We start from the raw sequence: 14,553 nt of genomic DNA, 5'->3' as shown, positions 1-14,553 counted from the left end.
AGTCAGGAAGACTTGAGTTCAAATCTCATTTAGACACTTGCCAGCAGTATGAACCTCTCTGCCTCAGTTTTCCCATCTCTAAAATGGAGATAATACACCTATGCCCTCTGGTTGTTGTGAGGATCAATTAAGGCAACATTTATAAAGTGTTTTGCAAAACTTAAAACCTTGTATTGTGTTAGTTTTTAGTAGTACTAGTACCTCTCCAGCTTTATTTTACACTACTCCTCTTTTTTATATACTGCTTCTTATATACACCTAGAATGCACCCCCTTCTCATCCTGTCTCTTAGGTTCCCTAATTTTCTTCAGAGTTTAGGCTCTATATTAGTCCTCTCCTGATCTCCCGAGCATTCATTGCCTTCCCTCAAAAAATTACTTTTTAAAAGGACCAATAAAAATAAAATATTTGTAATAGTTCTTTTTGTGGTATTAAATTCCTGGAAATAAAGGAATTTACTGGAGAATGACTGGACAAGTTATGTTCTAGAATGTGATGGAATACTGTTATGCTGGAGGAAACAAGGAAGGGGATGATTTTAGAGAATCCTGGGAAGTTTTATATGAACTGATTCAGAGTGAAACAGGCAGATCCAGGTGAACAATGTATACAATAACAAGAATATTGGAAAGACAAACAATGTTGAAACACTTAACTCTGGTGAATGTAATGTCAATGGAGAGGGAAAAGTGTAGGAAGGAGAATAAATGCCCATTGGAGAAAAATTTTTAGTTTTTATTTGTTTTGTTTTTAATGAACTTTTTCTATTTCAACTCTTTCAATGAACACTCTCCCCCATGGAAAAAAAGATTTATAAAAACCTCTTGTAATAAATATGCTTAGCCAAGGAAAATAACTTTTTGCATTATCCATGTCTAAAAATGTATGTTCCATTCTGCACCTTGAGTCCTTCATCTCCTTTTATCTGGTGTAGGGTTGCCAGTCTTCTGGAATTCCACTTTTTCAAGTTTTCTCTCCCAGGGGAATGTTAGCTCCTTACAGGCAGGAACTACTTGTCTTTCGGTCTTCAGTACCCCAGACACAAGTGCCCGTTATAGAACAGGCACTTCACACGTGATTATTGATTGGTTTGTTTCTCTCTTGTTCCTCTCCTCCATGACCTAGGCCCAAATATGGCGGCAAGTACTGTGTTGGGGAACGGAAGCGCTTCCGTTTGTGCAGCATCCAGACCTGCCCAGCCGACCGACCCTCTTTTCGTCACATCCAGTGCAGTCAGTTTGATGCCATGCCTTACAAGGGAGGACAATACAAGTGGGTTCCTGTGTCTAACCACAGTAAGTCACCTTCAAAAGCCATGACTTGATCTCATGGCTAGCGTCTCTCCCTCTTCTGAGCCTGGAGCTGAGATTCTTAAAGACTTAGGCCATTTTGGCTTCACATCCCACCTTGGAGATTCCTTTTCCTCAAGGATGATCGATCCTCTATTGCTCCCTGGTATCCAGGTATGAGAGTGGAGATAGTTGCTATTTTGAAAATGTATGGCTTTCTTTTTTAATAGCCTTGCAAAAAGCTAGTGGCCCAGCCCAGATTGTACTCCATTAGTTGCGTACCCTTATTAAGGGCTTGTTTGCCCAGACTTATAGTCACACAGAGAGTAGGAAAGAAATAGTTTCTGATCTCAAAGAGATAAACTTTCAGTCATTTATTTTCAGTCGTGTCTAACTCCTCATGAGCCCTTTTTGGGGGGTTTCTTGGAAAAGATACTGGAATAGTTTTGCCCTTTCCTTCTCCAGCTCATTTTTACAGATAAGAAACTGAGGCAAATAGGGTAAAACAATTTGGCCCAGGGTCACACACTAGTTAAGTGCTGCAATAGAGTCCAGAAGACTAGAGTTCAAATCCTGCCTCAGACACTATTTGTGTGACTTTGAAGAAATCCCTTAACCTAAACTGGCCTCAGTTACCTCCCTGTAAAAAAATGGAGATAATAACATCTCCCCTCATACAGTTGCCTTGAGAATCAAATGAGATAATAGGTGAAGTGCCATGCAAACTGTAAAGCACATTATAAATGCTAGCAGCTATTATTATGATCATCATTTCAATTAACAAACATATATATTACTTACTATGCGAAAAGCACTGTGCTAAGTGCTGTCTGCTTATTTTCTCAGGGGAACTTTTTTTTTTTCTAAACTGCTAAAAAAAGACAGTATGTTCTAAGACTTAGAGAACCTGCTTGGGAGCCAGAAAGACTACTTCAGTTCCCATCTCTGACCCTATAGACTGTGGGAACCTGGGCAAGTCACTTGATTCAGTCACCTGGAATCTCTCTAAGACTAATGGGCAGAGAAGGTGCCACTCCACATTGATAGTAGTTTCATTGCTTGAGAGTTGAAAGATCCAGTTAAAATCCAAATTGGCCCATCTTTGCTGAGTAGTGTAGAGACTCTCTGTCTTGGATGCTTGGGAATGCCTAAGTCTTTCTCTCTCCCATGGACCCAAGCTATTAGTTTCCCAGAAATGGGACCTTTCTCCCAGTCTACATACTGGACCTCCTGGCTGGTGGTTCCTTCCTGATCTTTCCTCTCTCTCTGAATCTCTATAGTTAATCCCTGTGAGCTGCACTGCCGGCCTGCAAATGAGTATTTTGCAATTAAACTTCGAGATGCTGTTATAGACGGAACCCCCTGCTTTGAAGGGAATACCAGTCGAGACTTATGCATTAATGGAATCTGCAAGGTATTTCTCTGCCTCCCCTGCCCGTTCCCCTCTTTGGGCCCAGACCAGAGAGGCTTGGGGCAGAAGGGGTGGGACGGGAAGCCATAGACAGCACAAGGAAGCTAGGCCTGTCCTCAAGTTTCCATGGGCCTGAGTGTTGGAGGACTTGGACCACAGAGACTTCCTCTCCTGGACTCCTATCCTAGCTTGGATGTCTAGGACTCAAAGAAATTATGAAAGGTTTTAGCTAGTACAACTCATGCAAAGCAGCCACTGGCAACTAGTGTGATCATAGAAAAGGCTGAGGCCCCATGAGGGTGAATACTTTTGAAGTATCCCAAATGATTCAAATAAAATAACCTTGGGTTCTTGAGGGATATGTGTAAGACCCTAGCCCCCCAAAGGCAAGACAAAAAAGAAGTCAGAATCCTGCCTTATGGGAGCTTTCAGTCTCATCCAGGAGAGAAGATAAAAGCATTAATCTTAAGGAGCATAAAATGACTTCCTCATTGCACTCGGAGCCATGATTAGAATCCATAATCCAATATGGTCTTATAGAAAGAGCATTAAATTTAGAGGGTGAGGACCTGTCATGGGGAATGGAACAGGAGAGCCAAAAGACCCAAGCCATGTCCCCTCTCAGTTATAAGGAACCTCAGTGACCACCCAGTCCAACCCATTCTCTGATCAGGAATCCATGGCCATTCTATCATGGATTGAATACTCTAGTGACGGGCAAGTCACTACCTCCTGAGACATCCCTTTCCACTGTGGGACAGTTGTGCTGGTTGCTTACAGATATTTTCTTAGAATGGTTATTAGGGAACCCCCAATGGCCTCAACCAAGAAAGATCCGCCGTTCATTATCTTGGAATACTGTTGTAGCATGAGCTGATGGTCCTATAGCCAGAATGAGTCCAAAGTGGAATGGGAAACAGGATCTTCCTGACTCCAAGGCTCCCTCTCTATTTACTGGGCCACATTGCCCCTCTAATCTCCCTCTTAAGAAATAGCAATGACTCCTGTTTACTTCTAAAGTAAAATGCACACATTTGTGTCTGACATTTAAATCCTTTACAATCTAGCTCCAAGCTCTCCAGACTGATTTTCCATTACTCCCCCTCATAGACTCCACATTCCAGATAAACCAGCCTTATTGGCCTTCACTTGTTTACGATACTCCCTCCTTTGTATCTTAACATAATCTTTCCCTCCGTGCTGGAAATGTTCTTCCTTCTCCACTTTGCCCTGGATCATAAGGCAAAGTGTGTGAGAAACCAGTCTGAGAGCGTCTAGTGCCATTATACTGAGAGGCCAAGCACTGGATGGCACTTGGACCGAATTCTCCTACTAACTGTGAAAGGAGGACGATGGCAGGAGGGAGGCCCTATGTACAATGGGGAAATGGGGGTGGGATGGGATTTAAGAATGATGCAGGAAAAATCATCAGAGGAGATTCTCAGGCGTTGCTCAGATGATAGTTCCAGCTGGTGGTAGTTGTTAGAGTTGGGGTGTTAAGCTCAAAAGTAATAGTAGCTAACATGTACATGATGCTTACTCTGTGCTAAGCATTATGCTTAGGGTTTTGCAATTATCCTCTTATTTGATTCTCACAACAACCTTGAGGAAAGGTGTTATTATGATCCCTATTTTACAGTTGAGAAGACTGAGTCAATCAGATATTAAGTGATTTATTCATTGTGATTAATTCCTCATCTAGCTTCTAAGTGTCTGAAGACATATTTGAACTTAGATTGTTCCTAGAATAGAGACCTTTCCCATCCCTTAGGCCCTCTGCTCGCCATCCTGACTCCTACATTCTAGGCCCAGATAAAAGTCTCTTCTTAGAAAACACATTCCTTGCAGTTCAAACATTCTGTGATTCTGTGAGATGGATTAAGGGGGTGAGAGTGAGTCAGGGAAGTGCAGTAAAATTAGACAATTGGGGGGGGAGGGGGACTAGACTTGGCTGCTCATGATTTTGTTTTTAGGTTTTTGCAAGGCAAATGGGGTTAAGTGGCTTGCCCAAGGCCACACAGCTAGGTAATTATTAAGTGTCTGAGGCTGAATTTGAACTTAGGGACTCCAGACTCCAGGGCCAGTGCTTTATCCACTGTACCACCTAGCTGCCCCTGGGACTAGACTTGGAACAGGGATTTGAATCCCAATTCTGAAGCCACTAGTTTTGTCTTGATGACCAAATCACTTAACCTTTCTAGATTTCAAGGTTTTCGTCTGTAGAGTGAGGATAATATTAGGAGCACTACCTATGACCTACCTGGTGGTTGTGAGGACAGTGTTTTGTGGTTTCAAAATACTCTCAAAGTGAATTATTCTTCAAAGAATTTATTCTTTGTTTGAATTTGTCTGAGTTTGTATGTATTTGTGAACCCCTATATCAAATATATCAATCAGAAGAGTTATTTACAGTTCTCCATAGTCTCATCCTTCTTACTGTTTCAGTCTCACTACAGATTCCTCCCCTCTACACATTCTTTGGTCTAACTTTCTTACTGTTCCTCACACACAATTTATTTTCCATCTCTGTCCTTGCACTGGCTGATCCCCATACCTAAAATGCTCTCTAGGACTCTGACCTCAATGCAAGTGCCTACTTTCCTGGTCCCTTCAGCTTTTAGCATCTTCCTTCCCTACCCAATCCATCTTGGATCTGTTTTGTAAGTGTTTGATATATAACTGTGTGTGTGTGTATGTGTGTGTGTGTGTGTGTGTGTGTGTGTGTGTGTGTGTGTGTGTGTGTGTGTGTATGTTATTTCCCCTGTTAGAATATAAGCTCCTTGGGGGCAGAGGCTGTTTTGCTTGTGTCTTTATATATCCTGGTGACTAGGGAAGGACCTGGTGTGTAGTAGGAACTTAATCAGCACTTTCTGATTGATTGATCCTGCCATCATTACAGAATACCTGCCAATCCTATGCTGATGAGATGGGAGACTATCTGGGTCTGGAGGTCAGAGAGGCTCATGGGAAGAGTGAGGCAAGGACTATCAGACAGTGACCTCCATGGTTGATTGTGTTTCAGAACGTAGGTTGTGACTATGAGATTGACTCCAATGCCATTGAGGACCGGTGCGGTGTGTGTCACGGGGACGGCTCCACCTGCGAAACAGTGAAAAAGACATTTGATGAGACCGAAGGCCTGGGTAAGGGCAAGATGGGGGAGAGGAACTAGAGATCCTTCTGAGGTGGAGGACAGAGCAGCTTTCTCCATTGTTACCCAGAATTCACAAAGAGGCGCTGGGTCCTTGGGATATCCCCACTCTTCCTCTCATGATTTAGAACAATGTTCCTCTAAGTGCTGTTCAGGACTCTTGGGGGTCCTTGAGACCCTTTGAGGGGTCCTTGTGGTCAAAATTTCTCATAAGAATAGCAAGATATTTTAATTTATGAGAAAGGAAATGTGGATAGGTAAGGACAACGCAAATAAAAACAAGCTCTTTTGGGAGGGGGCAGATCAGGGAGAAGTCCTCAACAGTTTTTAAGAGTGTAAAGGAGTCCTGAGTTCTCACAAAGACTGATCATTTAGAATGAAGCCTACACAGAAGCAACTGGTTTAAATCTCCCTCATCAGGCCTCTAGCCTCTTCCTTGTCCCCCTAAGTAGATGTGACCTCCCTGTTTATTTTACTGGACTTGAGACCAGAACTCTATGTCTGCACACCTTCATTTCTTTGTCACATCTAAAAACTGGTCCTTACCTCCCTTCTGTTTCTTCTTTCTAACCTCAGAACACAGAGGAAAAATTCTTGAAAACTGCAGTCGGGTTTTACCTCTAATGCTTATTACCTGTGGGACCTTAAACAAATCACATCTTCTCCCCAGGCCTCAGGTTCTTTACCTTATAAAAATGAGTGCCTCTGAGGCCTACCCAGTTATAGGATGCTAGCTTCCTAATGCATTCCAGTGTGTCTTTGATCACCAACTCTCTCCTCTGGGAACTTGCTCCTTTGATCATTTTCTCTTTTTTATTTACAGTCTTCTGTCCTGGATCTTTTTTCTTCAACCTACAGACATGCAGCTACAAATATTATCTTACCGCTTTTTGCCCTTTTTTTTACCCCTACAGCAAAGTCTGAGTCTGGATTTGACCTTGGGTTCACCTAAGACCAGGCCCAGGGTTCCATTCCCTATGCCACCTAACTACCTTCATTTTTATGGGCCTGTTTCTTTAGCTGTGCAATGAGAAAGTTGAACTAATTTTCCTCAGACACTGTGTGACCCTGGGCAAGTCACTTAATGTCTGCTGTTTCAATTCCTTCATTTGTAAAAGTGAGGATTTTAATAACCCAAGGTTTTTAATGAATTAATATAACAATATCAATGCATATTTACTCTATATTAATATAGTATAGATTAATTATAATATATTTAATGAATTAATAACTTCCTGGGTTGTTGTGAAGTAAGGTAAAACTTGTAAAGTGTTTTGCAAACCTTAAATCACTATATAAATGCTAGCTATCATTATCATTATTCTTGTTCTTATGATAATACTTCCCTGGGCCTCAGTTTCTTATCTGTAAAATGAAAAACTTAGACTGAATTTCCTCTGAAGTCCTTCTCTCCTCCTCCCTTCGTTTCTCTTGGTTTTTGTGACTCGACTATCCTGTCTCTTCTCTTACCACTCTGCCCCTCTTGATCTCCTTGGTCTATTTTCTCCCATTTCCTAATTGTTCTGTCCTCCTCCTCCTCCTCAGTTCTTCTGATGTTCTTTTTTTCATTATTTTTATGGCTCATTTTATCACCTCTCTGCAAATGACTTCCATATTTACATAGTCATCCCCGATCACTTCCGTCTGCTGGTCACGTTCAGTTGGCTAGCTTGCCTTGAGTCCACTCATAATGTCCCAAACTAAACTTATCACCTTTGCCCCAAACTGGCTCTTCCTTATTTCTTTTGGAGAGACCATCCTACCATTTCCAGTCATCCTTGCTGAAAATCTCCAAATCATTGTTGTCACTGCCTTCTCCCTCACCATCCAATGAGCTGCCATCTCACCTCTGCAATGTCTGTTGTATATAAAATCCCTCCCAGCTCTAAATTTATTATTCCTACCGAATTGTTAAGGATGCTTCCATAGGAGCCCAGTTTCTCCTTCTGTTTTTTTTTCCTGCCTTTATTTTTCATTTATCTCTCTCTAGCTTTCTAACCATCTGATCAAAAATTTGTGTTAAAAACCGGTTTTCCAGTGACTGCCCCATTAAGAATTCTAAGGTCAGCTAAGCTCTTAGCCAGATGCTTCTTTGCATTTCAAAAAGTCAACCTCCTCTTTCTGGACTGGCCGGAAACATCCCTCTTTGGGAACAAAGTCTTCCTTCTGGGGTCTGTTCTTGTAGCAACAAACTTTTCCCTCTTCCTGGAGTCCCTCTCATCTGGGCCTCACCTCCTACAGACTGAGGGAGGAGGGTTAATGTGCAATTTCAAGAAACAAACCATAAATTATAGAAATCTGCAATTCCACGTGTAATCATTTTTAAAATTCTCGTTTGTTTGTTTTTGTTGATGGTCACTGAGTTTAGAATTTTTTAGAAGCATGGCCTTTACCAGGGAGCAAGACCTTCAGCTCAAGGGGGAAGAGTTGTTGAGAATGATTTCCGGCCTCCACCAGTGAGAGGAGAAGGATAGGGGGGTGGGGGAGGGAACACATCAGGGTTTTATTAGTCCCTCTGAAATCATGTCTTTTGGTTGGATGCCTGCTCTGCCGATGGCTAAGGCCATCCTCGCCCATGGGCAAAGATGGGTTCCTGTCTCTTGAATGAAGATGCTTGAACCATTTGCAGGTTATGTGGACATTGGGCTTATCCCAGCTGGGGCAAGAGAGATTCGGATAGAGGAGGTTGCTGAGGCTGCAAACTTCCTAGCCCTGAGGAGCGAGGATCCAGAGAAATATTTCCTAAATGGCGGATGGACCATCCAGTGGAATGGCGACTACAAAGTGGCTGGCACCACCTTCACATATGAGAGGAATGGGAACTGGGAAAACCTCACCTCCCCAGGACCCACCAGGGAGCCCATTTGGATTCAGGTATGTCCACCCCCTAGGCTGGGGAGTCCACTGCAAAGGAACCCAGATACTAGGCCCTGTGGGAGGATATACACATTGGAGGCAACACAGTCTTTACTCTTGAGCAGCATCCAGCCCTCAGAGATCTCTTAGCCTAGGGAGGGATTGGCATTAAAACAATCCACCTCCCATTGCTTGAGTGCTTCTGAATTGTAGAAACCTGTGGGAAAGTGAATATAATATTATTATTCCCATTTTAGTAGATGAGAAAACTGAAGCTCAGAGAGGGAAAAGGAATTGGTTAAAGTAATATAGCTCTTAAGTAGGGAGGTGAAACTTGGATTCAGATCTCCTGACTTGAAGTTAAGTCTGTTTTGTCTAGTAGACATTTATTAAGTGCTTAATGTCTACAAGGTGTATTATGCTAAGCCTTAGAGATGTAAACAAAGGCAAACATCAGTCCCTACAGCCTCCAGGAGCTCACATTCTAATAGGATGAGGCTAAATGTAAACATCTATGGACTTAGCAGCTTAGTAAATACTTGCTTGAGTAAGAACTAACATTCATGTGATGCTTTGAGATTTGATTCGCAGTTTCTCATTTGGTCCTCACACATCTCTGGGAAGTTGGTGCCTTATTCTTATAATTATCCCCATCTGTCAGCTGAGGATGTTGAGGCAGACAGAGATCCATGGTCAGTGAGTGTCTGAGATCAGCTTAGAACACTGGTATTCCTGCCTTCCGGCCCAGCATCATAGCCATCCCAGAACAAAAAGAAGGCGATCCCTGAGGGGGACGTCCTAGCATGGAGGAGGCCTTGGAAGGGCCTCTTGAAGAAAGTTGGATGGAATCTGAGAAGTCAGAGACTCTAAGAGGCAGAAGGGAGAAAGAACCTTCTAGGCTCCTCCAGGAGCTAGGACAAACTTTGGCCTGGAGCCGGGAGACAGCCGCTCATGTTCTGGGAGGATATAGGTCAGCTTAGACTGAATGCATGGGGGACTCTGGAAGAGGCCAGGTCCTGTCGGCTTTAGATGCCAAAGGATGGACTGGAAGTCATAGAGAGCCCCTGGTTTTTCTGGAGGAGAGAGGTGTGAAGGACAAACCTATGCTTTGGCATCTGAGTGGAGGATGGATGAGCAGAGATTGGAGGCTTGGAGACCAGGTAGGCATAGCTTCCAGTCAGAGGTGATAAGGGCCTGTACTTGGGTGGTATTTGTGTGAGTCTAGAGAAAGGGATATGGGAGAGAGATAGACTCAAGGGAGAAATGGCAAGGTTTGGCACTGGATTTGACAGATGGTGTATGTGTTTGTGTGAATGAGTGTGTATGAGAATGTCTCTATGAGTGTATGAGTCTGAGAATTTGGGTGTGTAAGGGTGAGAGTATGTGTGTGTCAGTGTGTGAATGTGTGTAAAAGTATGAGCATGTATGTGAGTGTTTAAGTGTGTATGAGAGCGTGTGTGTGTGAATGTGTGTGAGAAAGAGTATGAGTATGTGTGTGGGTGTATGTGCCCTTGTATGCATGTGTGTATCTGGTGGGATGTGTGGATTCAAGGATGACCCTCAGGTTGTGAACACAGGAGCCTAAGAGAGTGAAAGGAATAAGGAAGCTTTGGAAGGGAAGAAGCCTCCTTGGTGAGCACAGTTCTGGCCATGGCAGTACCCCAACTTAGAGACCAAGCTACCTGGAGTGCCTCAGAAATAGTCCTTGGAATGGAAAGCAGTCCATTTTCCTATATCTTTTATATACCTAGTTATTTATTCTTGCCCCAGCTTTGCTTCCCTGGTCTGTGCCTCAGTTTCCCCACTTGTAAAATGGTAAGGATATTCCTACCACCACCACCCTACCACCTTTGAGGGGATGGGATGTTACTGGAGCATAGACCCAGGGCAGGATCATCATGAGACTCCAATGCATCACGGAAGGCAGATAGCCTTAGGCCCATTTCACAGAGAGGATCAGCAAGGCTTCTGTGCATTCACCAGTGAAGTCCACTGACCACTTGTCCTGAACAGATCAATAATGTAAATTTGTGAATAAAAGATCAATCTTTCCCCTTTCAAAATAAATGCTAATTCATCAGCCTTTGGGGAGGGGTCAGGGAGGGGTTCCAAGGGAATATTGCTGGTTCAGGGGTATTCAGCACCTCCCCCACACTGGACAGATCTGTCCCTCAAGTGGAGCTATTATTCTTGGAAGAGAGGAATAAAAGAAGTTTCTGACCTGTCTAGTACAGGGGATCCTTAAGGGAACCTAGCTGGCTGGGCCTCCCCTCTGCTTCACCAAAGAGCACAGAGAGCAAGATTCCTTCCCCACCCCCTTCTGACCTCCCCCCAGCTCTTAGGGAAGATTGCTTCTCCGGCCTATGGCCTATTATCTGTTAGCTAAGACCGGGCCCCTGGAGCATAGAAATCTAATTTCTAGTTGTTTTGAATAATGACTAAATTTTTTCTCTGCTATCATGTATTTAGACTGAGAAAGCATAAAATAACTTTAGGGCTCTTCCCCCCACCGCCCAAGGCAGATTCCAGTCTTACCAGAGTCAGGCTGTTTTGGGTCCCCTCCCCTCACTCCCCGACCCCCACCCCAACTCATACTTGAACTAGATGCCCGGGATTGATCCCAGACATTTCCTGGCACAGGTCACCCTCCCCACTCCTTCCAATTTCCTGCTGAGAACTGAAGTCTAGTTATCGGTTGGCAGAAAAGGGTCAGTAGGAACTGGGGAGCTATAAATGGAAACTTCAGATAGACAGATGGATTGGTGGACAGACAGATGATAGATAGATAGATACACAGATAGATAGATACACAGATAGATAGATACATAGATAGATAGATGGGTAGATGATGGATGGATGGATGGATGGATAAGAGCATAGAGATAGAGAGATAGATGGATAGATCAAGAGATGCAAAGAATGGGTAGATAGATAGCAGATAGAGCTATATGGACAGATAAATGACAGACAAAGAAATAAATAGACATAGACAAACATATAACTGAGTATCTACAGAAAAGAGGGGAACCCAGCCCGGTCCTTGTCCTTCTGAGACTTTAAAGCAGCATCACATTGCCCAGAGAACCTCAGGAGAGGGAGTATCGTGAGCTGGACACTGCATAGGTTGCAGCCCAGAAATGGGAGTCAGGATGCTTGGGTACAAGCCCTAAATGTGCCACTAAACAACAGTGTGACCTTGGTACTTGCTTAACCTTTCTGGGCCCCTGCCTCCTATATATCTAATGAGGGAACTATCCCTGCCCTTCTTACACAGGCAGCTGGTGGCTCAGAGGATAGAGTTCTAGGGTTGGAGTCAGGGAGATCTGTGTTCAAATCCAACCCCAGATACTTATTGTGTGACCAATGCACGTATGCTTCAGTTTCCTCATATGTAACACGAGGATAATAATAAGCACTTAGCTCCCAGTGTTGTAAAGATCAAATGAATAAAGCCATATAAATGTCCGCTAGGGTATTCTCATGCTCATTTCCTGGCGGGATGTAGTGAAGATTCACTTACCATTCTTTCTGATAGCATTGTGCTGTCCTTCATAATTTTTTTTTTTAGTTTTTTCAAGGCAAATGGGGTTAAGTGGCTTGCCCAAGGCCACATGGCTAGGTGATTATTGTCTGAGACCGGATTTAAACTCAGGTCCTCCTGACTCCAGGGCCGGTGCTCTATCCACTGCACCACCTAGCCGCCCCAGTCCTTCACATTTCTTATGATTCTTTGCCCTCCAGTATCCTGATTCTTCAGGGTCTCCTCTGAGCCAGGAGCTGCTCTGCTCAGTTCTGGGAAAACAGAGACAGACAAACAGTTCCTGTCCTCAGGGAGAGACTACATGTATACAAAACCCTACAAAATATGTACCAAGTAATTTAGGATTGGGGAGAGAGGGAGGGCCAATACTTAGGGGGAAGTTCAGGAGGTGACATGAGGAGAGAAATCTTACATGGAGTCTGTATGAGTTGGAGGTAAGAAGGGACAGCCTTCCAGGGAGGGAGAACACCCTGGACAAAGGCATGGAAGTGGAAGACTGGATGGAGTGGCAGGTAGACCAATTTGACTGGAAACATAGTAGGAGTTAGAGGGAGTCCTGGGGGGACAATTCTGGAAATAGAGCTTGGAGCCAGGGTACTGGCTATATCTGTCTCCCCTGGAGATTTTCCCCATTTTTATAGTCAATCAACAATCTTTAAGGACCTACAATGTTCAAAACACTAAATCAATACACATTTCTTAAGCACCTACCAAGTGCAAGGTCCCAAGGTTGGCTATGGGAATTCTGTCCTGTTCCTAGCCTTTCCTGGTCAACACCCCAAAGATACTGGGGTTCCTGCTCCTCCAGAGTGTCCCCTGGTTCCAGCAGACTCCACCTACCCTCAGAGTGAGAGGGTGCTGGGTCCAGATGAAGCAGTACTTCCTGCTCTAAGCTCCGACAGCCCCTAAGGCAGAAGGTGATTCTTTAAAAAAAGGAAATATGGCAAGATAAATGAACTTCAGAGTACAAGAATGTCAGATTTTCAATGCATGAAAATCTTATAACAAAATTCTCGTGGTGTAATGGGGAGGTGGACTTGTCAGGAGTCCTGGCCTGAGTTAGCTGTGTGATTGGCCTCAGTTTCCTTATATGTAAAATGGAAGCGAGAACTCACGCCTTCCAACCTACCCTACGCTGCAGGAAAAAAAGCCTCATTATGGGTTCATGAGATACCAAATCCTTTGCCAGTTCAGGCCTCCCAGGCTTTGACTGCAAGAAACTTGGGAAAGTCATAAATTGGGCCCAGAGAGCCTCATTTCACAGGCCCACAAAGAAGACCCAGATTGAATCATCTCTTGGAACTCTCTCCACCCACCCCAGGGTTGTCTTGCGGCTTGTAATGAATTTACTTTCCTTTACTCTTTCCAAAAGCACCTTTGGTTCAGCTTGAGGGCCAAGGGAAGCCCTGCCTGCCCTCTATAGGAGATAGAATCTCCCCAGAAAAATAGAAAACAAATCCTGCCAGGCCAAAGTCATCTCCAAATCCAATAGAATGATTTCCCCCAGGGCCAAGACCTCTTTGTCTTTGACTTTGGGTTCCCAGCACCCTAGAATAGTGTCTGGAATGAATAAATAAATCAAGGAGCAAATAAATAATACATGAACAAGTAAACAAAGGTGTGAATATATATTATAGACACAAATATCACATATCCACATGTTTTATACATATATAGATATATATCCATACATATGGTTATAGGCACACATAGAAATATATATCTCATTTGAATGAATGAATAAATTTCTCAGACAGACATGGTGGCAGAACCCAAGAAGACTAGCGAACAAGGACAAGGGTCTGGGTGCCCCATTCAGGCAGCAACTCGTAAGCATTGGGCCGGTGCCTATTCTGATGCTCTTCTGGTAACCAGGCCCCACTTTGTGGAAAGCTTTTCCTGGACCCAAGTCTGGAAGGGCTAACTCAGGTCTCCTTCTGAAGGTAGTCCATTTGGAGGAAAGAGCATTAGCCTGAGAACTAAGGGTCTTCTGCTAAACATGCCATTCATTTACTGGGTGACATGTGATGCCCTCTTAAAGCTATTTTCTCTCCTTCAAAATGGTGGAGTTGGACTATGATGGTAGCTTTAGAGTTGGACTGGGCCTCATGGTCCATCATTGACTGGATAAGAAAACCAAGTCTTCTCGGAGAAGTTTCATCTTGATCAAAGTCAAACAGGAAAGAAAGACAAGGGATTGAACTCTCTAGATCCTCCTGCCCTTGGGCCATCTCTGCCATTCTTCTATTTTCCACCTTCTAGGATTCTGTGAAGGGTGGTAAGGTCTGTGAAAGGAACTTGGTCC

General features: G+C 43.7%; 1 protein-coding gene across 1 annotated transcript in view; it reads left to right on the top strand.

Annotated features, from left to right (window-relative positions):
- ADAMTS7 (ADAM metallopeptidase with thrombospondin type 1 motif 7) overlaps positions 1 to 14,553 on the top strand; it is a 168,690-nt gene that overhangs the window by 107,581 nt on the left and 46,556 nt on the right. The window contains exons 12-15 of the mRNA XM_074232515.1: positions 1,126 to 1,295; positions 2,570 to 2,703; positions 5,723 to 5,843; positions 8,481 to 8,725. Of these exons, the coding sequence (XP_074088616.1) occupies positions 1,126 to 1,295; positions 2,570 to 2,703; positions 5,723 to 5,843; positions 8,481 to 8,725 (670 nt within the window). The remainder of the gene's footprint in view (positions 1 to 1,125; positions 1,296 to 2,569; positions 2,704 to 5,722; positions 5,844 to 8,480; positions 8,726 to 14,553) is intronic.

The sequence above is a fragment of the Macrotis lagotis genome, chromosome 4, assembly GCF_037893015.1.
Source record: "Macrotis lagotis isolate mMagLag1 chromosome 4, bilby.v1.9.chrom.fasta, whole genome shotgun sequence".
Lineage (NCBI taxonomy): Eukaryota > Metazoa > Chordata > Mammalia > Peramelemorphia > Peramelidae > Macrotis > Macrotis lagotis.
This window is presented reverse-complemented; position numbering and strand designations above follow the sequence as displayed.